This window comes from Oryctolagus cuniculus, chromosome 12, assembly GCF_964237555.1.
Source record: "Oryctolagus cuniculus chromosome 12, mOryCun1.1, whole genome shotgun sequence".
In the NCBI taxonomy this organism is placed as follows: Eukaryota; Metazoa; Chordata; class Mammalia; order Lagomorpha; family Leporidae; genus Oryctolagus; species Oryctolagus cuniculus.
In genome coordinates, this window is record NC_091443.1 from 78,096,142 (window position 1) to 78,121,077 (window position 24,936).

The 24,936-nt window shown below is 43.3% G+C and overlaps 1 protein-coding gene across 6 annotated transcripts in view; it reads right to left on the reverse strand.

Annotated features, from left to right (window-relative positions):
• CCPG1 (cell cycle progression 1) overlaps positions 1-24,936 on the reverse strand; it is a 91,677-nt gene that overhangs the window by 58,634 nt on the left and 8,107 nt on the right. For 5 of the 6 annotated variants that reach the window (XM_070054222.1, XM_070054221.1, XM_008268972.4 and 2 more), the window contains exons 2-3: positions 9,423-9,491; positions 3,192-3,306 (exon numbers count right to left, since the gene is read on the reverse strand). In XM_070054222.1, coding sequence (XP_069910323.1) covers positions 3,192-3,306; positions 9,423-9,482 — 175 coding nt within the window. In that variant the 5' untranslated portion in view covers positions 9,483-9,491. Of the gene's footprint in view, positions 1-3,191; positions 3,307-9,422; positions 9,492-14,236; positions 14,370-24,936 lie in introns of those variants that run through there. The other variant, XM_051822354.2, reaches the window with a different exon arrangement.

Genomic DNA, 24,936 nt, shown 5'->3' on the forward strand with positions numbered 1-24,936 from the left:
TGGGTACCAGTTTGACTCGTGGTTGCTCTGCTTTCAATCCAGTTCCCAGCTAATGCACCTGGGAATGCAGCCAAAGATGGCCAAAGTGCTAGGACCCTTTGCACCCACGTGGGAGACCTGGAAGAAGCTCCTCCCTCCTGGCTTCCACCTGGCCCAGCTCTGGCCATTGTGGCCATTTGGGGAGTGAATCAGTGGATGGATGATGGATCTGTCTCTCTCCCTCCCTTCCCCCTTCTATCTCTGCCTTTCACATAAATAAATAAATCTTTAAATAAATAAACTATAAAGCAAGCAATTAAAATAATATAGAAAAACAATATGTCATCACTAGAGAAAATGTACTTTATAAAAATCTGTCAAGGAAAAATCAAAGTGTACACTTTTAAATTCACAACATATTTTTAATGAAAAATATAAATGTCAACAGATGTTAAAAATGTTAAATATAACAAACATAAGTTTATACAAAAAAGAACATACACCAGAGGAAACCAGCAATTATTTCGATATAAATATAATTTTACATTACTTTTGCTTCCCTTTATTTTCTTTCATGAACATGTATCTTTAATTTAATTCTTAAAAAGATTTATTTAGGGGATGGCGCTGTGGTGGAGCAGGTAAAGCTGCTACCTGTGATGCCAGCATCCCATATGGGCACCGGTTCAAGTCTCAGCTGCTCCACTTTCAATCCAACTCCTTCCTAATGGCCTGAGAAAAGCAGTGGAATATGGCCCTAGTGTTTGGCTTTGGCCTGGCCCAGCCCTAGCAACTGTGGCCATCTGGGTAGTGAACCCTCAGATAGAAGACCTCTCTCTTTCTGTCTTTTCTTCTCTGAAACTCTTTCAAATAAAAATAAATAAATGGGGGCTGACGCTGTGGCATAGTGGGTAAAGCCACCACCACCTGCAGCACCAGCATACCATATGAGCGCCAGTTTGAGTCCCGCCTGCTCCACTTCCAACCTAGATCTCTGGCTATGGCCTGGGAAAGCAGTAGAAGATGGCCCAAGTCCTTGGGCTCCTGCATCTGCATGGAAGACCCGGAAGAAGCTCCAGGCTCCTGGCTTCAGATCAGTGCAGCTCCAGCCGTTGTGGCCAATTGGGGAGTGAACCAGTAGATGGAAGATCTCTCTCGCTCCCTCTGCCTCTGCTTCTCTCTGTAACTCTTTCAAATAAATAAATAAATTTTTTTTTAAAAAAGTATTTATTTGCTTGAAAGGCAGAGTTCCAGAGAGGTAGAGGCAAAGACACAGGTCTTCTATCCGCTGGTTCACTCCCCAGATGGCCCCAATGGCTGGAGCTGCACCGATCCAAAGCCAGGAGCCAGGAGCTTCCTCCAGGTCTCCTACACGGGTACAGGGGCCCAAGGACCTGAGCCACCTTCCACTGCCTTTCCAGGCCATAGCAGAGTTGGATCGGAAGTTGAGCAGCCAGGACTCGAAGTGGTACCCATAATGGATGCCAGCACTGCAGGTGGCGGCTTTACCTGATGCGCTACAGCACCAATCCCATTTTTTATGTAATTTAACCACTCCAAGAACAGGAAAGTAAAAAGCAAACACTATTTTTGTACGTCATAAAGCCCATAATCAAATACTAACTTAATTTGAAGATGAGATTCTTCAACAAAAATGAACCTCAGTCCACGACTCCTAATTCAGAGGGGATGATTTTAACTTGGGAGAAAATAATTTCTTGGGAGACACTATTCATAGCTTTCAGACTCTCAAAATGATCTCCAACCGTAAGAAATGAGAATCACTGATGTTTCCACATCAGATCTCACATGATGGTTTACAATCAAAACATGGGTACATGGGGCCAGCATTGTGGCACAGCAGGTTAAGCCACTGCCTGTGACACATGCCATATGGGCACCAGTTCTGATCTAGCTCCCTGCTAATGCTCCTGGGAAAGCAGCAAAAGATCACCCACATGAGAGACCGAGATGGAGTTCCAGGCTCCTAGCTTCAGCTGGGCCCAACCTCAGCTGTTGCTGCCATTTAGGGCGTGAACATGTGGCTAGAACATCTATCTCCGTCTCTCTCTTCCTTCCTCCCTCTCTGTAACTCTGTTTTTCAAAAAAATAAATCTTTAGAAAAAGAAATGGATACACTAAAAATACTATATAAAATTATCTTCAGCTTAAGTATGTAAAAGTGTATGTGACAAAAATGAATTTTGGGTTTAGACTTAAGTCTCATCCCCAAGATATCTCACTATGTATGTGCAAATATTTCAAATTCTGGAAAAAACCTGAAATCTGACTCACTTTTGATCTGAAGCATTTTAGATAATGGATACTTAACCTGTAAAAATAATGTGAACATCAAATCCCACAGAAAATATACCTATATATTACCTATTTATACTGATACAATACAGTCATGAAATACCATTTTATGAAATTCTAACTAAAATACCCTATAGAATGATAACTGCAGAAGAGTCAAGTAAATCCCTTGTGATGAATGATTTTGTACACTATTAGTTTTTTTGTTTTTGTTTTTTAAGATTTATTTCTTTATTCAAAGTGAGAGTGCACAGAGAGAAAAGGACAGGCAGAGAGACAGAGTCAGTCGGTCTTCCATGCGCTGGTTCACTCCCCAACTGGTCGCAAGGGATAGAGCTATGCTGATCAGAAGCCAGGAGCCAAGAGCTTCTTCCAGGTCTCCCACACGGGTACAGAAGCCCTAAGACTTGGGCCATCTTCTACTACTTTCCCAGGCCATAGCAGAGAGCTGGATCAGAAGTGGAGCAGCCAGGTCTTGAACCAGCACCCATAAGGGATGCCAGCACTGCAGGCGGTGGCTTTACCCACTATGCCACAGCGCTGGCCCCCACTATTAGTTTTAACCTAATAATAACAAGTAAATATAAACTTTCAAACAAATTTATGTTAAACCATTATCAGTCACTGGTTACATGTGAAGTATCAAAGAGTATTTGGAGTCCCAAACATACACCACAGCTCCAAATGAACAACTCTCTGGGGCAGTTTGGTGATAGTGGGTTCTGCATGACTCTCCTAAATCCACACTGAACTTCTATGGTGACCTGATCACTTACAATAGCCAGAAAGAAAGGCTGACTGCCTGGAAAGAAGCCAAGATATATTCAAAAGGTTACCCCACACATGCTACTTTAAAAAAAAAAAATCACAATTTAATACAGAATTTAAAAACTTACCTCGTTGTCCCATCCGCAATACTTGTAGCTCCTCTTGCCCTAAAGACGAACATCCTGGAGTGAGTTCACGGTTGTCACTGGGTGTGACAGAATTCACCATCTCAACATCAGACCCCTAGGGAGAAGTGATAATCAGTTATTTGTCTATTAATTAATCGAAGCTGGATTCGACTATGTATAAATGCTCCCAATAATCAAAGTTCCAGTTACTGCCACACTCCAATGGGAGCACCATGTAATCTGACTATGTTTTGTTGCATTCAGTCCAGAAATGTCTAAGGCAGACAAACAGCAGAATGAAGTACCAAGTTTAGATTCTAAGTCAGCCCAAAAGCTGACTTTTATGAGTCCAGACAATAAGCTTGAATCTCAAAGGATAAGTGTCTAAATTTAGTTACTCATATTAATATCAGCTTCTACTGAACATTTATGGTACAACTATAGACAGGCATTTTTCTAAGTGCTGTTGTACATAAAAAATTCAAATCTGGGACCAGCATCAAAGCCCAGTGTGTTAAGCCACTGTCTACCATGCTATTCCACATGGATACCAGTTCAAGTCCTGGCTGTTCCACTTCCAATCCAGCTTCCTGCGAATGCATCTGGGAAAGCAGCAGAGGATGGCCCAAGTCCTTAGGCCTCTGCACCCACACAGGAGAACCAGAAAGATTCAGTTTCCTGGCTTCAGCCTGCCCCAGCCCTTCCCGTTGCAGCCATTTAGGATCGAACCAGCAGATGCAAGATTTCTCCCTCCCTCCTTCCCCATCTCCTTTTACCATCCCAATTCTGCCTTTCATATAAATAAATACATCTTTTTAAAACAAATTCAAATCCAAAATTCAGAAAGCAGGAACTTGGCCCAGCAGTTAGACACTGCTTAAGACACCTACATCCTATTGAGTGCCCAGGTACCAAGTCTTGGCTCTGCTCTTGATTTCAGCTTAGTGCTAATGTGTACTCTGAGAGGCAGCAGATAATGGCTCAAGTACTGGGGACCCTGTAGTCTACATGTGAGACGTGGACTGAGTTACAGCTTCTAGCCCAGCCCAGTTGTTGCAGGTTTTGGGGAGTGAACCTGAAGTTTCAGGAAATCTCTCTATCTCTGTCCACATTTCAAATAAAACAAACTCCTTAATTTAAAAAACACACATAGACAAAATTCAAATTTTCAAACTATTCAGAAAACCAGCCATATGTTGGCTCCAGGATTATGGCACAGTGGGTTAAATGCACCCGATGATGCTGGCATCCCATACTGGGCACCATTTCAAGTCCAGCTGCTCTGCTTTGCTCTGCTTCTTCTTCTTCTTCTTCTTGACAGGCAGAGTTAGACACAGAGAGAGAGACAGAGAGAAAGGTCTTCCTTTTCTGTTGGTTCACCCCACAATGGCTGTTGCGGCCAGAGCACTGCACTGATCCGAAGGCAGGAGCCAGGTGCTTCTCCTGGTCTCCCATGGGGGTGCAGGGCCCAAACTTGGGCTATCCTCCACTGCATTCCCAGGCCACAGCAGAGAGCTGGACTGGAAGAGGAGCAACCAGGACAGAATTCAGCGCCCCAACCAGGGCTAGAACCCGGGGTGCCGGCACCGCAGGTGGAAGATTAGCCTATTGAGCCGCGGCAATGGCCTGCTCTGCTTCTGACCCAGCTCCCTGCTCATGCACCTGAGAAGAAAGTGGATGACAGTCCAAGTACTAGGAACCCTGCTACCCATGCAGGAGACCCAGAATTGTGTTCCAGTGTCCTAGATTACATCTGACCCAGTCCAGCCCTGGCTGTTGCAGATGAAAGATCTCTCTGGGCTGGTATTATGGCACACTAGGTTAAGCCGCTGCCTATAAGGCTGACATCCTATAAGGGTTTGAGTCCTATAAGGTTTGAGTCCTGGTTGCTCCACTTTCATTCTAGCTCTCTGCTAACAGCCTTAGAAAAGCACCAGAAGATGGTCGAAGTGCTTGGGTTCCTGTCACCCATGTAGGACACCCAGATGAAGCTCTTAGTTCCTGGCTTTGGCCTGGCTCATCCATAGCCATTGTGGCCACGTAGGAAGTGAACCAGAGGATGAAATCGATCAATCAATCTCTCTAACTATGACTTCATAATAAACTGTTTTTTAAAAATCTTTAAAAGGGGGGGGGGGGGGTATAGTGACAAAGAAGGTTAAGCCACTGCTTGAAATCCTAGCATGCATATGGGCTCCAGTTAGTCCTGGATGCTCCACTTCCAATCCAGCTCCCTGTTAACGTGCCTGGGAAGGCAGCAGAAGATGGTCCAAGTGCTTGGGCACCTGCCATCCACATGGGAGACATGGATGAAGTTCCTAACTCCTGGCTTTGGCCTGGCCCAGCCCTGGCCATTGCCGCCACCTGGGGAGCGAACAAGTGGATGGAAGATCTCTCTAATTTTTTTCAAATTAGTAAATCTTAAAAATAAAAGCTATAGGCTAATCCTCCATCTAGCGGCACTGGCACACCGGGTTCTAATCCCGGTCGGGGTGCCGGATTCTGTCCCGGTTGCCCCTCTTCCAGGCCAGCTCTCTGTTGTGGCCCAGGAAGGCAGTGGAGGATGGCCCAAGTGCTTGGGCCCTGCACCCCATGGGAGACCAGGAGAAGCACCTGGCTCCTGCCTTCGAATCAGCGCGGTGCGCCAGCCGCGGCAGCCATTGGAGGGTGAACCAACGGCAAAGGAAGACCTTTCTCTCTCTCTCTCTCACTGTCCACTCTGCCTGTCAAAAAAATAAATAAATAAATAAAATAAAAAAATATTTTTTATAGCTTTTTTTTTTTTTTTTTTTTGACAGGCAGAGTGGATAGTGAGAGAGAGAGAGACAGAGAGAAAGGTCTTTCTTTGCCATTGGTTCACCCTCCAATAGCCGCCACGGCTGGCATGTTGCAGCCAGCGCACCGTGCTGATCCGATGGCAGGAGCCAGGTATTTATCCTGGTCTCCCATGGGGTGCAGGGCCCAAGCACTTGGACCATCCTCCACTGCACTCCCGGGCCACAGCAGAGAGCTGGCCTGCAAGAGGGGCAACCGGGAAAGAATCTGGCGCCCCGACCGGGACTAGAACCCGGTGTGCCAGCGCCGCCAAGGCGGAGGATTAGCCTAGTGAGCCGCGGCGCCGGCAAAGCTATAAAAATAAATCGGGGGGCTGGCACTGTGGCATAGCGGGTAAAGCATAGCCTGCAGTGTCGTCATCCCATAAGGACACAGGTTCAAGTCCCAGCTACTCCACTTCCGATCCAGTTCTCTGCTATGGCCTAGAAAAACAGTGCAAGACGGCCCAAGTCCTTGGGCCCCTGCACCTATGTGGGAGACCCAAAAGAAGCTCCTGGCTGTGGAATGACACAGCTCCACCCGATGCTGCCAACTGGGAAGTGAACCAGCGGATGGAGCACCTCTCTCTCTCTCTTCCTCCCTCTCTCTCTCCCTCTCTCTGCGCCTTTCCTTCTGTGTGTAATTCTTTCAAGTAAATAAATAAATCTTTAAAAAAAACTAAATACATTGGAGGTTGGCATTATAGCACAGTAAATCGGACTACTACCCACAATGCCAGTATCCTATATGGGTGCCAGTTCAAGTCCTGGCGGTTCTACTTCTGATCCAGCTCCCCTGCTAATGCACTGCCTGTGAAAGCAGTGGAAGATGGCCCAAGTTCTTGGGCCCTTGCCACCCACATGGGAGACCAGGATGGAGTTTGAGACTCCTGGTTTCAGCTTGGCCCAGTCCCAGCACCCTGTGGCCAATGGATGGAAGATAATATATCTGTATCTATCTATCTATCTATCTATCCATCCATCCATCCATCCATCCTTCCTCACCCCGTAACTCTGCCTTTCAAATAAATAAGTGAATCTTTAAAAAAATAAAATCAAGAAATCATCAGCCACATGAACATAACTACTTAAGGCAATATAAACTAAAAATGTTTAAGGGCATGGATTAAATGAATCTATTAAATTAATGGAATGTTTTCCTTTATAAACTTTAGGACTATTTTCTAAAGTTAACCTTTCTACTTTGATGTAAGACTATCTTCTTTAATAAAAGTGAATCTTAAGATTTTTAACTAATGTTTTGTCCTAGATTACATCTGACCCAGTCCAGCCCTGGCTGTTGCAGATGAAAGATCTGCAACAAATTGCTAAGTAGATTCTACCTCTTCTCATATACCCATTGTTTCTCTAGTTTACTGATCTATAAAATCTAAAGATCTGAGTTCTGATTCACATAACTCAAAATAGCAAATAGTAAAAGAAGTCATAAAAGGAGCAAGTTTTAAGGTGCACAGTGAAAAAGATTCTTCATGTAAGACTTTGAAATTGCCTACAATACCAGGAGAGTGGTAGTAGCAAACACAAGGTTGGTGTTGGATTAGATCTAGCCTATAACACAATGGCAGTAATGGGAAAGGAAAGGTACTGGCACTGTGGCACAATGAGTTACACCAATGCATGAGAAGCCAGCACTCATTAGAGCTCCAATTCAAGTCCTGGCTGCTCCACTTCTAATCTAGCTCCCTGCTAATGCACCTGGGTTAACAGCAGAAGATGACCCAAATACATGGGTCCCATCACCCATGTAGGAGACTCCAATGGAGTTCCAGGACATTTAGGGAATGAACCAGTGGTTGGAAGATCTCTTTCATACTCTCTTTCTGTAACTCTGCATTTCAAAAAAATCATTAAAAAGAAATGAGAAAAGAAAGGCAAACACATGTAGGAAGTATTAGCAAGAAAAAACAGAACCTGGAAACTATATATAGAAGAGATACAAGTACAAACATGATTTACTCTGTTACACAATGTCTGATACAGGGCAACCTAACTACATATTTGGCCAAAGTGCTAAAGAGGTTTTTGGTCTTGTTCTACCCTGTAGACTCCTAACAAAGACTCCCAATGCTGCCCTGTTCCTACACTGTTAACTACACTTGAAGAAGTTGCTATGGGAGTTGGTCTAAGCTTTGTAGAAAACAAGTTAAAAATAGAAATGTCACATGTGATTAAAAATGGAAAAAAGAACTACCTCAACCTCTGTATAGCTGGTATAACACTGTGAAACTATAATCCAGGAAAAAAAAATAATGTTGTTAATGTTGTTTTCTGGAAGACCTGAATAAAAAATTGTCTAAACCTTAAACTGTCACAAGTAATTGTAAAAAGAATACTATTTAAAGTTTTTATTAATGAAGAGAACAAAAGAGGCTTATGAGATCCAAAAAGGAACACTATAGATAAACCTGCTAAAACTCTAAATAAGTATATTTTAATTGTTTCTGCTCATTAGTATCTTATGATTTTTCTATAATGTACGTGTTTAACAGTGTAAGAAAATAAACCATTATTTATTATGTACTAATTATAACCACTCATCATATGTAAATCATTCTTCAGTTACAAAATTCATTTTATGATAGGGCTCTACCCATAATCCTCTTCCCACGAAGCTCTGCTAACATAATACAACACAATATAACATAACAAACTTAACATGAACACACACATTCCATCCTCCTTTCCAGTCTGTTCAAATTCAGGCTGATATTTTCTACTTACATAATTTTGTAAGCCTGAACTTTTTCAACTATAAAATGAGAATAAAAGCAACATATACCATAGTGGGCTGTTTAAAATTATATGAGAATATAGGTTAAAAAAAAGAGACCTGACCAACAGTATTCATAAATGCAAATATTTACCTAAAATATGTCTTGAGTGAAAGAAAATCGCATTTAATAATATAAAACACACAATCCCATCAAAGAGTTTGCAGCAGTAAAGTTTAATGTGGTGGCAAATGGAAAATACTGCCTAAATGTAAAAAATTTCTGGGGCCAGCACTGTGGAATAGTTGATTATGGGTGCCAGTTCGTGTCCCAGTTGTTCCTCCTCCAATCCAGCTCTCTGCTAATAACCTGGGAAAGTAATGGAAGATGGTCCAAGTGCTTGGGCCCCTGAACCCACGTGAGAGACATGAAAGAAGCTCCTGACTGGCTCCTGGCATCAGACTGGCCAAGATCCAGCCACACTGTGGTCATCTGGGGAGTGAACCAGCAGATGGAAGGCCTCACTTTCTCCCTCTGTAATTCTGCCTCTCAAATAAATAAATAAATCTTTAAAAAAAAAAAAAAAAGAAAGAAAGAAAGAAAACTTCTGGCCTTCAAAGAACACAATTTATATCACTAACACTGTAATATTAAAAATACCTTATAGAAAGTATTATATAGCATACCTCATGATTGATGACAGTCCAACCACAAGATGAATCACTGTCACTGGAATTTTCAGACATTTTTCAGATCTAAAAATACAAGAACATATTGACTTGTGGGACATATTTTTAAAAATTCTACAGGAAGTGTGACAAAATATAAAAAATGGCTTACTACTTTCCATAAGAAACTAAAACATCAGTACCTACAGATTACCATACAGGACAGGATATAATTGTATACCTGTACGAACAAATAAAACCAAACTTCTAAAGACAAAGAGATCCTCCTGAGCTATAATTGTCTGGACAGCCATAGTATTAGAATGAAGAAAGTTGAATCTGAAAGGAAATAAAGGATTAGAACTGAGGGGAAAGGAGAACCCAATTTAACCACATGAGGAAGTCATGGATTGGTAGGCTGGCAGAACAGTGAATGCAGCATAGACAGCAATAAAAAAGGTCTGCATTTTTAATGAACAACAGGCATGAAAAGCATGTCTAAGGAAACCAAGAAGCAGGGGGTATGAAAGAGCTCCCATGCCAATCAAACTGAAGTCTACATATTGGTAGCATGAAGCAATTTAATTTTTCAAGTAGATAATAAATACAACTGATCAGTTAGCTTTTATGAAAATATACATAACTGTATCAGCAGTATTTCAGTTGAATTATAGCACAGAAAAAAGGAAAAGATCAGAGGTTGGTTAAAAATTTGTGGTGACTGGAAATAATCTAGACTCAAGCCCTTAAATAAAACATATTGGTCACTCTGCCTCACTTCTTATCTGATCACTCCTTTCTTACCTGAAACTTACATAAAACCCACATTCCAGCTCAAAGTAGTTTTCTTAATGCCCTGTTTACACATCTAACTCATGTTTCTATTATTGCAGATATACTGTGAATACTTTAGATTCAAGCTGATGCTGCTGGTCTGAAAGAACTCTATTGTCCACAACAGGAACCAGTGCTCAAATGAGAAGAGAGCAAAAACAGATCTGAATCACCAACTAATAACTCTGAAAATTCATTTAACTAGCTATTTCGAAAATAAGTAATACAGGGATCGGCACTGTGGCATAGTAGGCTAAGCCTACTTTAAAAAAATGATACAAAGAAGCTGGTCACTAACACCCATAAAAATTAGCATGTCTACAGATAAACTATTCAAAATTTGAAATAAGAGATAAAGAAGAGTTGTGTGCCAGAGCATTTTTTACCAAGTTCACATGAGGTCATCTGATTGACTTGACTTCAATTGTTCAGGATCCAGGCACTTTATAACTCTATACATTTAAAGGTAAACTTGTAGAAAATTATTAGGGTAAAATATGTTTTTTTCTAACACAGATTATCCAAAAGGCTACAGTATGAATACCTTGTATATACTAACCAGCTTAATACATTAGCATTTATTTCAGTATCTTTATTTGCCTATTTGTATAAACCCTGGTTTCTCATTGAACCAATTTTCATGAGTTCCAAAAATTAATACATGTCACTATTGATTTGTATGAAATTGTTTTATAATAATTTGAGAGGCCAGTATTGTGGCATAGTAGGTTAAGCCCCCACCTGTGGCACTGACATCCCACATAGGCACCAGTTTGAGTCCCAGCTGCTCCACTTCCAATCCAGCTCCCTATTAATACACCTGGCAAAGCAGTGGAAGATGGCCCAAGTGTTAGGGCCCCTGCACGCCCTGCATGGGAGACCCAGAAGAAGATCCTGGCTCCTGGTTTCGGATTGGCTCTGCTCCAGTTGTTGTGGTTAGACATTTGGGGAGTGAACCAGTGGATGGAAGACCTCTGTCTGTCTCTCTCTGTAACTCTGCCTCATCAAATAAACTAATAAATTTTCCAAGAAACTAATTTGAACTTTCTGTAAGACATAAAAACTGATATCAAGACTGACCAATTAAATTTGCAGGAGAGAAAAAGAACGAGGTTGCAAACTAGACAGTATGTTTTTAAAATTAAATTTACAGTTGCCAAAATTTGAACACTAAGATATTAAAAATGATGACAGGGCTGGCACTCTGGGACAGCAGGTTAAGTCACCACCCGCAGTGCCAGTATCCCATATGGACACTGGTTCAAGTCCCAGATGCTCCACTTCTGATCCAGCTCCCTGTTAATGCTCCTTGGAAAGCAACGGATGATGGCCCAAGCCCTTGGACCACTACATGAGAGACCCAGATTAAGCTCCTGGCTCCTGGCTTTGGTCTAGCCCAGCCCCGGCTGTTGTGGCCATTTGAGGAGTGACCCAGCAGATGACAAGTCTCTGTCTCTCCTTCTCTCTCAAACTCTGCCTATCAAATAAATAAATAAATGTTTAAAAATAAATAAAAACAATGAAGATAAAAAGGATTGGGGGGGGCGGTGTGGTCAGGTGTATGGAACAGCAGTTAAGTTGCAGCCTAAGGTGCTCAAATCACACTGGAGTATCCCTAGGTTGAGTTCCAGCTGTTCCACTTCCAATCCCGCTTCCTGATAATGCACAACCTGGGAGGCAGCAGCTGATGGTTTAAGCAATTGGGTCCCGGCCATTCATGAGAGAAACCCAGACTGAGTTCTGGGCTCCTGGCTTCAGCCTGGCCCAACCTTGACTGTTGTAGCCATTTCAGGAGTGATCCAGTGGAAGAAGATCTCTCTCCACCTGTCTATTTCTGTCTGTCTGCCCTTAAAATAAAATGAAAATGAATAAAAAAAAAAAAAAATTTTTTTTTTGACAGGCAGAGTGGACAGTGAGAGAGAGAGACAGAAAGAAAGGTCTTCCTTTTCCGTTGGTTCACCCCACAATGGCTGCTGCGGCCGGCGCACCATGCTGATCCGAAGCCATGAGCCAGGTGCTTCTCCTGGTCTCCCATGGGGTGCAGGACCCAAGCACTTGGGCCATCCTCCACTGCCTTCCCAGGCCACAGCAGAGAGCTGGCCTGGAAGAGGAGCAACCGGGACAGAATCCGGCGCCCTAACTGGGACTAGAACCCGGGGTACCGGCGCCACAGGTGGAGGATTAGCCTAGTGAGCCGAGGCACCGGCAACTAAAGAATGTTTTAAAAGAAGTCATGGATAAGCTACACTAAGAAGGTATATATGAAAAAAAGATTCGAATGGGTAATGCAGACCATTATGCAGCTGAGGGCAAGATTATTCAAGATCAAAGGTACAGACGCTACAAAACTGGGAGACCAAATCTACCTAAGAAACAGGACGGAGGCCTGTGTGGAAAGAGTGGCCTAAGCAGAAGAGTAGACAGAGATGAGACAGAAAGATAATAGGGTAAGGGTAGATAGGGGGCAAGCTGTTTAAGGCCTTACAGTTTCTAGGACTTTAGCTCTCTGCTACACAAGGTTTGAGTAAAAGAATCACTCTGGCTGACTCACTGAGACAGCCTATAGGGAAGCAAAGGCAGAAGCAGGAAGATGAAAGGCTGCTACAGTAATCCAGTTAAGAGATGACAGAGATGACAGTGGTTTGGACAAAACATAACAGTGAAAATGTCAAGAAGTGGATAGACCATACATGTTTTGAAGGACTTCTCATATACTGAATATGAGGCATGACAAATGACTCTTGGGCTCAATAAATACAAGAATGGAATGGCCACAGAGACAGGAAGACATCAAAAGAAACAGCTTATGAGAAAAAATTGATAAATTAGTTGTTGCACGTTAACTTTGAGACAGCTATTATCATACCTAAGTGGGAACAACAAGTAGGCAGCCAGAAGGTGGATTTAAGGGAGAGTTAAAGGCTAAGGGTAGACACTGGGGTGAGTTATTCTTGTGAGGCCCACCCCCTATCAGAGTGCCAGTTCAAGTCCTGGCTGCTCCACTTCCAATCCATCTTTCTGCTAATGCATCTTGGAAGGCAGCAGATGATGGCTCAATTGCTTGGTCCCCTGCCATCCAAGTAGAAGACTCAGTTGGAGTTAAGGACCCCTTGCTTTGGCCCAGCCCAGCCCTGGCTGTTGTAGGCATTTGGGAAGTGAAACAATAAATGGAAAATCTCTCTTACTTACTCTCCCTTTCAAGTAGATGAAAATAAAAAATGGGGGCCGGCACTGTGGCACAGCAGGTTAACGCCCTGGCCTGAAGCGCCGGCATCCCATATGGGCACTGGTTCGAGACCCGGCTGCTCCACTTCCTATCCAGCTCTCTGCTATGGCCTGGGAAAGCAGAAGATGGCCCAAGTGCTTGGGCCCCTGAACCCACGTGGGAGACCCGGAAGAAGTGCCTGGCTCCTGGCTTCGGATCGGTGCAGCTCCGGCCATTGCAGCCAATTGGAGAGTGAGCCAGCAGATGAAAGACCTCTCTCTCTCTCTCTCTCTCTTCTATCTCTTCTCTCTGTGTAACTCTGACTTTCAAATAAATAAATCTTAAAAAAAGAAAGAAAAGAAAAGAAATAAAAATAGAGGCCAGAGTTGTGGACAGCAGGTTAAGCCACCGCCTGCGACACCAGCATCCCATATGGCACTGATTCGTATTTTGGCAGACCCACTTCTGATTCAGCTCCCAGCTGATGGCCTAGGAAAAGGCCACAAAGATAGCCCAAGGGCTTGGGCCCTTGCACCCACATGGGAAAACCAGAAGAAACCCTTGGCTCCAGGCTTTGGCCCAACCCATCTCAAAAGACTGCAGCCATTTGGGGAGTGAAACAGCAAGCAGAAAATCTTTTAGTCTCTCTCTGTAACTCTGCCTTTCAAATAAATAAATCTTTAAAATAAATAAACAACATAAAAAACAGGGTAGGTGACATTTGTTAAAATTTCTAAAAACATCAGCAAGAATATTAACCTTACCTAACATGTACAACTGGAATGATTATTACCTGATATGATGTTGCCCCTCATTATTCCTGAACAGCTACATTTTACTATGGAAAAGGCAAGGTCTCCATCACCTTATCTTCTGGAATTAGACATGATGAAGAAGAATAGGGGCATTATTCTCCTACACGTCTACAATTCCAAAGAAGGCAACCAATGGGCTGTAGGCAAAGGCCTCACAAGTACTGCTGTCAATGTGACTAAATAAAGAGCATGGACAGCTTTTAAGATTCTATAATGCTTTTCATCTCCCTTGAAGTATATGAAAATCCCTGCTTTTGGGGCCAGCATTGTGGAGTAACAGGTTAAGCCACGGCCTGTGACACGGGCAACCCATATGGGCACCAGTTCAAGTCCTGGCTGCTCCACTTTTGATACAGTTCCTGCTAGCGCTCCTGGGAAAACAGTGAAAGACAGCCCATGTCCTTGGGTCCCTGCATCCATATGAGAGACCTGAATAAAGTTCCTGGATTCTACTCGCCCAGCCCCAGCCATTGTGGCCATTTGGGGAGTGAACCAGTATATGGAAGATCTCTCTCTCTCCTTCCCTCTACATACCTCTACCTTTCAAATAAATAAATAAAAAAAAAAAAAAAAGAAAAGAAAAGAAAAGAAAATGCCTGCTTTAAAAGAGACTTCACTTAGGGTAGGCCTCCCGGCACAGTGGGCTGTCACTTGAAATGCTTATATCCATAGTGGAGTGCTAGTTTGAGTCCCAACCACTCTGCTTCCAATTCAGCTTCCAGCTACTGTGCCTGAGGAGAGAGAAGAAGATGGTTCAAGTACTTAGATCCGTGCCACCCCTGTCAGAGACCCAGATGCAGAAAACAGCTCCCAGCTTCAGTCTGGCCCAGACCTGGATGTTGTAAGCATTTAGGGGATGAATTGGCAGACAGATGGTCACTATCTCTCTTGCTCTAATTTTCTCTCCCTTTCCATCATTCTTTCAAATAGATGGATAAATAAATCTTTAATAAATAAGTAACTTCACTTGAAAAATGGAAGAGGATTAAAGATCCCAACTAATGAAAACTTAAAAATACCCTTTAAATAACTATTTTTTGTGCAATATCAACCCTATGGAAACAGAGCCTACTCTGATCTAGAATATTAACCATTCATTCGTTACACAAATTATTAAGTACCAACTATGTGCCATGAATCATTCCATGTGCTGGGGAAGCAGCAATGAAAGTAAACAACAACAAAAATTTCTAAAGAGAGATGCAAGTCCTATGGAAAAAAAAAATAAAAGCAGTGGGAATGGTAGAGAATACAAAAACTGGAAAAAAAATTTATTATTTGAGAGGCAGCAAGACAGTTCCTATTTGGTGGCTAATTCTCCAAATGTCTGTAATAGGCTGGACCAAAGCCATCAGCTGGGAACTCAATCCAGGTCTCCTACATGGGTAGCAAAATCCAACTACTTAATCCATCATCACTGCCACCCAGGATCTGCATTCACAGGGACCTAAGTCAAGAGAGAAGTGGTTAATGTACCCAGGCACTCTAACACAGGATGTAGGCATCTTACCTGCTAGCCAAACACCCCACCCTTGAAATTTTAAACAGGCTGATTAGGGAAGGCTTCTGTGATGTACTAAAAGCAATTGTGAAGAATAATAAATAAGCAGAGTAATTATCAATTCTTTTTCCACTTGAACTCACGTAACTCATGTGAGATTTAGCTGAATGGAATAAAACATCCAGAGAGATGGTGAATACTTAAAAAAATAAATAAACCTTGCCAAGGGGTGGAAATCAAATTTAATTCATTAACATCTACAGAATCAAAATGAAGCTGGTTATTTAAGTGGCAAATGTCCGCATGAGAAGTGGCCTGAGCCTTCTGTGAGAGCAACTCAAATTATCTAGGTAGGCCAGTGCTCAATAGGCTAATCCTCCGCCTGCGGCACCGGCACACCAGGTTCTAGTCCCAGTCGGGGCGCCGGATTCTGTCCTGGTTGCTCCTCTTCCAGTCCAGTTCTCTGCTGTGGCCCAGGAAGGCAGTAGAGGATGGCCCAAGTCCTTGGGCCCTGCACCCCATGGGAGACCAGGAGAAGCACCTGGCTCCTGGCTTCGGATCAGCGCGGTGCGCCAGCCGCAGCAGCCATTGTGGGGTGAACCAACGGAAAAGGAAGACCTTTCTTTCTGTCTCTCTCTCTCACTGTCCACTCTGCCTGTCAAAAAAAAAATTATCTAGGTAAAGGTGACTGGAGAGGCAAGGCATTCCAAAAGGCAGTACAACAGCTCAGAATAGTTCCATATAAAGTAATTACAGCATGGAGAGTGGTGAGAGAAGGGTGAGGATGAAGAGCAGATTTCAAAATCCAAGGATAGGGGCCAGGGGAGTGAAGCAGTACATGGAATACTTTCACTTTCTCTCTCTCTCTCTCTTTTAAAGATTTATTTTATTTATTTGAAAAACAGAGTTAGAGAGAGAAACAGAAACACAGAGAGAGATCTTCCATCTGCTGGTTCACTCCCCAGATGGCCGCAACGAGCTGGACTGGAAGAGGAGCAGCTGGGACTAGAACCAGCGCCTATATGGGGTGCCGGTGCTTCAGGCCAGGGCGTTAACCCGCTGCGCTACAGTGCCAGTCCATCCATCCGTCTGTCCCTCCCTCCCTCCGTCTCTAACCCTGCCATTCAAATAAACAAATCTAAAAACAAAAATAGTAGGATGTCTTCTTAGAAATAAAGTAGGAAAAGGTTAAAACACACACATACACACACACACACACACACACACACACACAAGGATGACTGGAGTAATGCAGGACTTTAATCACATCAGTGGGGAGTCACTCCAGAATCTTTAAGTGGTTTCAGAAGATCCCTTTCGGCACCAGCACTGAGGCGCAACGGGTTAATGCCCTGGCCTGAAGCGCCAGCATCCCATATGGGCGCCAGTTCGAGACCTAGTTGCTCTACTTCCTATCCAGCTCTCTGCTATGGCCTGGGAAAGCAGTAAAAGATGGCCCAAGTCCTTGGGCCCCTGTACCCTTTTCAGGGCCAGCACTGTGTCTGCATACCATATGGGTACCGGTCTGAGTCCCAGCTACTCCACTTCCAATCCAGCTCCCTGCTAATTCATCTGGGAAAGCAGCAGAGGATGGTCCAAAGTCGTTGGGCCCCTACACTCACGTGGGAGACCTAGAAGAAGCTCCTGGCTCCTGCCTTCAGATGGGCCCAACTTGGGCCATTGCAGCCATTTGGGGACTGACCTAGCGGATGGAAGGTTCTCTCTCTCTCTCTCTCTCTGCCTCTCTGTAACTCTGCCTTTCAAATAAATAAATAAGTCTTAATTTTAAAAAAAGTAGACAGCAAAATGCTACACTAACCAGATTCGGACATGACAGAAATGCTTTCAATGATGACTTCTAAGTTTTGGTATGGTTAATAATGTGGTTGGTGGTATCACAGAGAATGCAGAAGTATTGGAAGAGGAGACAAAGGGTGGAGGGGTGGGTTTCCAGGCTTAAGTTTCTCTCTTCAACATACTGTGATGACTTACAGAATATTCAACTGGGAAAAGTTCAACTGTCAATTGGAAAAAGAGGTTAGCACTTTAGGAGAAGCTGAAATGCCACGCCTATACAATACTTTTCCTAAAGAAGCGCCAGTATCCCATATGGGCGCCAGTTCAAGACCCAGTTGCTCTACTTCCTATCCAGCTCTCTGCTATGGCCTGGGAAAGCAATAAAAGAGCTTGACCATGAAAGTAAAATGAGAGCTAGAACTGAAGTTCAGATGTTGAAGTTAACAAGGAAATTCTCAAGATGAGGAAGACCTTAATATTTTTACATGCAAAGAACAAACCAGCAGGAAGAATCTGGCAGTTTAAAAAAGGAACAAGGGGCCTGCGCTGCGGCTCACTAGGCTAATCCTCTGCCTTGCGGCGCCAGCACACCGGGTTCTAGTCCCAGTCGGGGCACCGGATTCTGTCCCAGTTGCCCCAGTTCCAGGCCAGCTCTCTGCTGTGGCCAGGGAGTGCAGTGGAGGATGGCCCAGGTGCTTGGGCCCTGCACCCCATGGGAGACCAGGAGAAGTACCTGGCTCCTGCCATCGGATCAGCGCGGTGCGCCGGCCGCGGCGGCCATTGGAGGGTGAACCAATGGCAAAGGAAGACCTTTCTCTCTGTCTCTCTCTCTCACTGTCCACTCTGCCTGTAAAAAAAAAAAAAAAAAAAAAAAAAAGGAACAAGATGATGACTAAGAAGGAGAAAGTGTTCCATTTGGGCAGAGAAGTGTGCCAAACAGAAAGACTTCTTTCATTGGAAGGAGAACATAAAGGTGGCTCTTTAGATACACACATATTCATAAACAGAAGAAGAAATCAATGAAGTATAATTTTTTTTCTCCATACTTAAACCATGAATGAGCAGGAAAGTAATGGAGAGAAGTAAAGAAATGAATGCCGAAAACGATCACTTGGATTCTAATTGTGTACATAACAACCTAAAACAATATAGGATTAATCAACAATTCTAAAGTCATGGTCAAAATCCATTAACTGTCTCATCTTGGTAAATGCCAACAATTCTAATCTTTCTCTCTAGTGTTTCCTTTCTAACGAGACTTATCCTAAGACTGTCACTGTGTTTAGCAAATAAAAACCATGAAAAATCTATAATTCTTTCCAAAATGGCATGATAAAAATAAAGTTTTGACATTTCTGCTTTAGATATATTATTATAAGACACGTACTTTCTGGATAAAAGGATAGTGGTTGTGGTCATCTGGAGAGTGAACCAGTAGGTCTCTCCCTCTCTCTCTCTGTAACTTTCAAACAAATCTTACAAAAAACTTTAATATTCAGCTAAAAGTTTTGATAAAGAGCTGATTTTTATGTCCTTAAAATAGCATAAAAATTTTAATTGTAATCTACTACTCAGAAAATCATAAAATATACACTTATTTATCTATTATCTATTTTATCTATAGAGAAAACTTTTACTCACATCAGCAACTGAAGGATTAGAAACAAATGGACTTCAGTTCTTCATGCCTACAATTAAACTTGCCTGTGTTAAACTTAACATAATTTTTTTAATACTGTACTATTTACAAAAAAAATTTAAGACCACTGAAATTATCAACCAGCACAATGAAGGGGTCAAAACAGAGACGTTTAAGAAACCCACTATTATCTGACAACCCACAACCAGGTTGACCTCTCTGAAGCTTCCTAACAAAATATCCAGGAACAAGGAAGGAAAATTTGATGATAACTAATGCCATACTACCCTACTGGTCTGACCTGTTACTGGACTCCTCAGCTTTAAAAGGACTTCTAACTAATAAAACCTGACAGAATCAACTAGGCAAAAAGAGAAAAGCCTCTTACTGGAGCTGGCCTTCTATCACTCTGTCATGCTCTCAGCAGTGAGAGATGCTGATTTTTTTGTGTCTAGCAGATCACTGTTCCTGGTGGACTACTAAACGTGATCTCAATGTAGTCGTGAAGATAGGATAGTCAAGTCTAATTCAGAATTATTCAAAGTTGCTATTTTGTGTTATACAGAGCCCCCACAGAAATTCCACACTTTTAACTCACCCCAACCTAAACTTCATGATATCAATGATCTACCATTCAGTCACTAAAAGAAAAAAAGGAAGGATGAACCCCTACTAAATTTACGAGGTCCCTTGAAACTATTAACTGTGAGTACATAATTCACAACATTATTATGCCTCTTCTTTTTTAATTTTTTTTTTATTTGAAAGGCAGACAAAGAGAGCTCCCATCTGCTTGTTCACTCCAAAAATTCCCCCAAACAGCTACACTAGGACAGCCCGAGACAAAAGCTGAGAAACTCAGTCCTGGTCTTCCACCTGGGAGGTGCTCAACTACCTGAGCCATCACCACTACCTCCCAGGGTAAGCATCAGCGAAAAGCTGGATGGGAAATGGAGATGCAACTTGAATCAAGGCACTCTGATAAAACATGTGAGCAACCCAAGTAGCATTTTAACAACTGTGCCAAATGCCCAAATCCAAGAGTATCTTTCTTAGAAGGATTGTCTGTAAAAAAGTTTTTGACTTTAGTATTAGGATAACTGAGCTTATCCTGAGCAGTCAGATGAAGTATAATCGAAAAGTTCTCTCTTACTACCTAACCTTAGAAAGAATAATTTGGTTAGAGTAGTATCTTCAGTTGGCGCCGCGGCTCAACAGACTAATCCTCCGCCTGAGGTGCCGGCACCCCGGGTACTAGCCCTGGTCGGGGCAACGGATTCTGTCCCGGTTCCCCCTCTTCCAGGCCAGCTCTCTGCTGTGGCCCGGGAGTGCAGTGGAGGATGGCCCAAGTGCTTGGGCCCTGCACCCCATGGGAGACCAGGAGAAGCACCTGGCTCCTGCCTTTGGATCAGCGCGGTGCGCCGGTTGCAGCACTCCGGCCGCAGCGGCCATTGCGGGGTGAGCCAACAGGAAAGGAAGACCCTTCTCTCTGTCTCTCTCACTGTCCACTCTGCCTGTCAAAAAATAAATGAAATAAATACATAAGTAAAAAATAGAGTAGTATCTTCTTTTTTGGTTCCATTTTATAATCCTTACATCTATTGTCCTATTGTCATATTTGCCTTCTAACTTGGTTCCTTTGATGCATTATCTATCCTTAAAAATTGGTTCAATCCTTCTGTCAATAAAATAATTCATTCATACATTTATTCAGCATCACACATGCAGCAGTGTTCTAAACCATTTTTATTATCCTTTAGAGCTCAAAGACTTTGAGATTGGGCAATAATGAAGGGTGAGTGCAAAGAGGAGCAAAACATGCAGGTAAGAACAGGGAGGGTATTTTAAGGAAAATGAAAAACATAAGCAAGGCCGGCGCCGCGGCTCAACATGCTAATCCTCCACCTAGCAGCGCCGGCACACGGGGTTCTAGCCCCGGTTGGGGCGCCAGATTCTGTCCCGGTTGCCCCTCTTCCAGGCCAGCTCTCTGCTGTGGCCCAGGAAGGCAGTGGAGGATGGCCCAAGTGCTTGGGCCCTGCACCCCATGGGAGAAGCACCTGGCTCCTGCCTTCGGATCAGCGCAGTGTGCCGGCCGCAGCGCGCCAGCCGTGGCGGCCATTGGAGGGTGAACCAACAGCAAAGGAAGACCTTTCTCTCTGTCTCTCTCTCTCACTATCCACTCTGCCTGTCAAAAAAAAGCAAAAGCAACATAAAGCATAGGCAAATAAAGTCCTTCTCAACAGTGTGAATACAGTCTTTGCTGTAAATCTGATTTGAATGTACCTGAGACATATTATTATACATATTCTCAGAAATTTATATAAGTATGGGCAAGAATTCTTCTACCCCACTTTTTCTACTTAAGGGCTTTTTTTAAAAAATCACATTTTTAGAGACTGGTGCTGTGGCGTAGCAGGTAAAACCACAGCCTGCAGTGCCAGCATCCCATATGAGCACTCACTGGAGTCCCAGCTGCTCCACTTCTGATCCAGCTCCCTGCTGATGTGCCTGAGAAAGCAGCACAAGATGGTCCAAGTGCTTGGGTCTCTGCACACACATGGGAAACCTGGAAGCTCGTGGGTCCTGGCTTCATCCTGGCCCAGCTCTGGCCATTGTAGCCATTTGGGGAGTAAACTAGCAGATGGAAGCTTGCGCTCTCTCTGCCTGTGCCTCTCTGTAACTCTGCCTTTCAAATAAATAAATCTTTAATAATGAAAAGGATAAAGGTTAAGCGTCTGCCTGCAGCACTGGCAACCCATGAGTGCCAGCTGGAGTTCCCACTACTCCACTTCTCATCTAGCTCCCTGCTAAGACACCTGGGAAAGCAGCAGCAAATGTCCCAAGTGTTTGGGCCTCTGCACCCATGTGGGAGACTTGGATGAAGCTCCTGGCTCCTGGCTTCTGCCTGGCTCACCTCCTGCCATTGTGGCAATTTGGGAAGTGAACCAGAAGATTTAAGATCTCTCTCTCTCTTTCTCTCTCCTGCTATCTCTGCCTTTCAAATAAATAAGTTAATTTTTTTTTTTCTGGACAGGCAGAGTGGACAGTGAGAGACAGACAGAAAGGTCTTCCTTTTCCATTGGTTCACCCTCCAATGGCCGCCGCACCGATCCGAAGCCAGGAGCCAGGTGCTTCTCCTGGTCTCCCATGGGGTGCAGGGCCCAAGCACTTGGGCCATCTTCTACTGCACTCCCTGGCCACAGCAAAGAGCTGGACTGGAAGAGGAGCAACCAGGACAGAATCCAGCGCCCCGACCGGGACTAGAACCCGGGATGCCGGCACCGCAGGTGGCGGATTAGCCTATCGAGCCACGGCACTGGCCAGTAAGTTAATCTTTAAAAAAAAAAAAAAAAAAAAAAAAAAAAAAATCATGCGCTCTCCATTAAGAAGTTAGCGTCTCCCTTGGGGGGGAAAAAAGGAAAATTATGTTTTTAAAAATACTCAAAAATGAATTTTACTTCCCTATTAATGGATATTTAGATTCCTGATGAGTTTTTGTCACAATGAAAAAGAATGATGAGGAAAGCCACATTAAGACTTTTACTGTCTAAGTAAACATCTAAGACTGTAATTGTCACTGGGCTCCATGGTAATTTGTTACAAATTCACATTTCATTTTTTTTTTTTAAGATTTATTGTATTTGTTTGAAAGGCAGAGTTACAGACAGAACTTGATAGATCTTCCATCCACAAGTTCACTCCCCAGACGGCCACAATGGCCAGGCTGAAGCCAGGAGCCAGGAACTTCATCTGGGTCTCCCACATGGGTGCAGGGGCCCAAGGACTTGGGCCATCTTCTGCTGCTTTCCCACGCACATTAGCAGGTAACTGGATGGGAAGTAGAGCAAGGCAAACTCCAACTGGTGCTCATATGGGATGCTGGCATTGCAGGCAGCAGCTTAACCTGTTACACCACAATAATGCCCCACAAATTCACATTTCTAAAAAGTACTTTGATATAAATACTCTCGGAGTTAAAAGGTGAGAAACATGGGGGCTTTCCCCACTATACCATAGTGCCAGCATCCCATATGGGTACTGGTTCAAATCCTGGCTACTCCACTTCTGATCCAGCTCCCTGCTAATGTGCCTGGGAAAACAGCAGAAAATGGCCCCAAGTCCTTGGGTCCCTGTCACCCATGTGGCGGACCCAGAAGAAGCTTCTGGCTTCAGACCAGTCCAGCTCCAGCCATTGCAGTCATCTGGGGAGTGAACAGTGGATGGAAGATCTATCACTCTCTCTGCCTTTCAATAAATAAATCTTAAAAAAAAAAAAAAGTTAATGGAACATATTTATTATGAAGAAAAAATATGTGGATTCAAAAATTATTTGCTCCAAAATAAACTTACCTTTTAATTCCATTTTCCCATGAACTTTTTGAAGTACACTCACATAACGTTTCATGAAAATTTTTACATTCGTTTTTTAAATATTGAGTCTTTGAAACCTAGAGTGTGTTTTATACTTCTAGCATGTCTTTTGTTGTTACTGTTTTTTTTTTTTTAAGATTTATTTATTTGAAAGGTAGAGCTACAGAGAGGCAGAGGCAGGGCAGGGGTAGGGTCCTTCCATCTGCTGGTTCACTCCCCAACTGGCTGCAACGGCCAGACTGGGCTGATCTGTGGTTGCAAGGGCCCAAGTACTGGGCCATCTTCCACTGCTTTCCCAGGCGATAGTAGAGAGCTGGATTGGCAGTGAAGCAGCCAGGACTCGAACCAGCACCTATATGGGACACCAGCACTGCAGATGGCAGTTTTACCCACTACACTACAGTGCCAGCCCTGTTTTTTCAAAAAGATTTATCTGAGGCCAGTGTTGCAAAACAGTCAGCTAAACTGCTGCCTGCAACACTGGCATCTCATTTCAGAGCACCAGTTGGAGTACCAGCTACTCCACTTCCAACCCAGCTTCCTGCTAATGCACAGCCCTGGGAGGCAGCAGGTGATAGCTCAAGTACTTGGGTTTCTGCACTTTTAGGTAAGAGACCCGGATGGAATTCATGGCTCCTGGCTTTGGCCTGCCCCAGTCTCAGAAGTTGCAGGCACTTGAGGAGTAAACCAGTAGATGGATGATCTTTTTTCTGTCTGCCTTCCAAATAAAATACATAAATAGACATGTACATAAAATCCTATATACTGTTAGCAATATATTTAATTAAAAATTCTTTCAAACCCCCCAAAAACCTAAAACTACATGTGAAAGTCTCTGAATTTTTAGTGAGCATTTATTACTTTTCATAATCAACAGAAAAAACACTTGTAAATGATAAAATACTCAATCTTAAGTAAACTGAATTACTAGTATAAATCAAATCAACTTTTTTTATAAAAAAATATTTTAAAAGAAATAGAGGGAGAGACAGAGAGATCTTCCATCTGTTGGCTTACTCCTCAAGTGGCCCCAACAACCAGGGCTGGGTCAGGCCAAAGCCAGGAGCTTCGCTCAGGTCTCTCACGTGTGTGGCAGGGACCCAAGTACGTGAGCCATCTTTCATTGCTTTCCCTTGGCCACTAACCTAGGGAGGTGGATCAGAAGTAGCCAGGACACCGGAAAACTGGTAGCAGATGAAAACGTAATCCAGATCTTCTGAGTGAGTTCACAGCACAGCAATTACAGCAACAAGATGTAGGTCCTATGGCTGTCCTATCCCTTGGTTATATTCATGATGAAAGTTTGATTAATCAGTCTTTTATTACTTTAACTAAAATAACTGAGAAGACCTCAGTTATAGAGATTCATA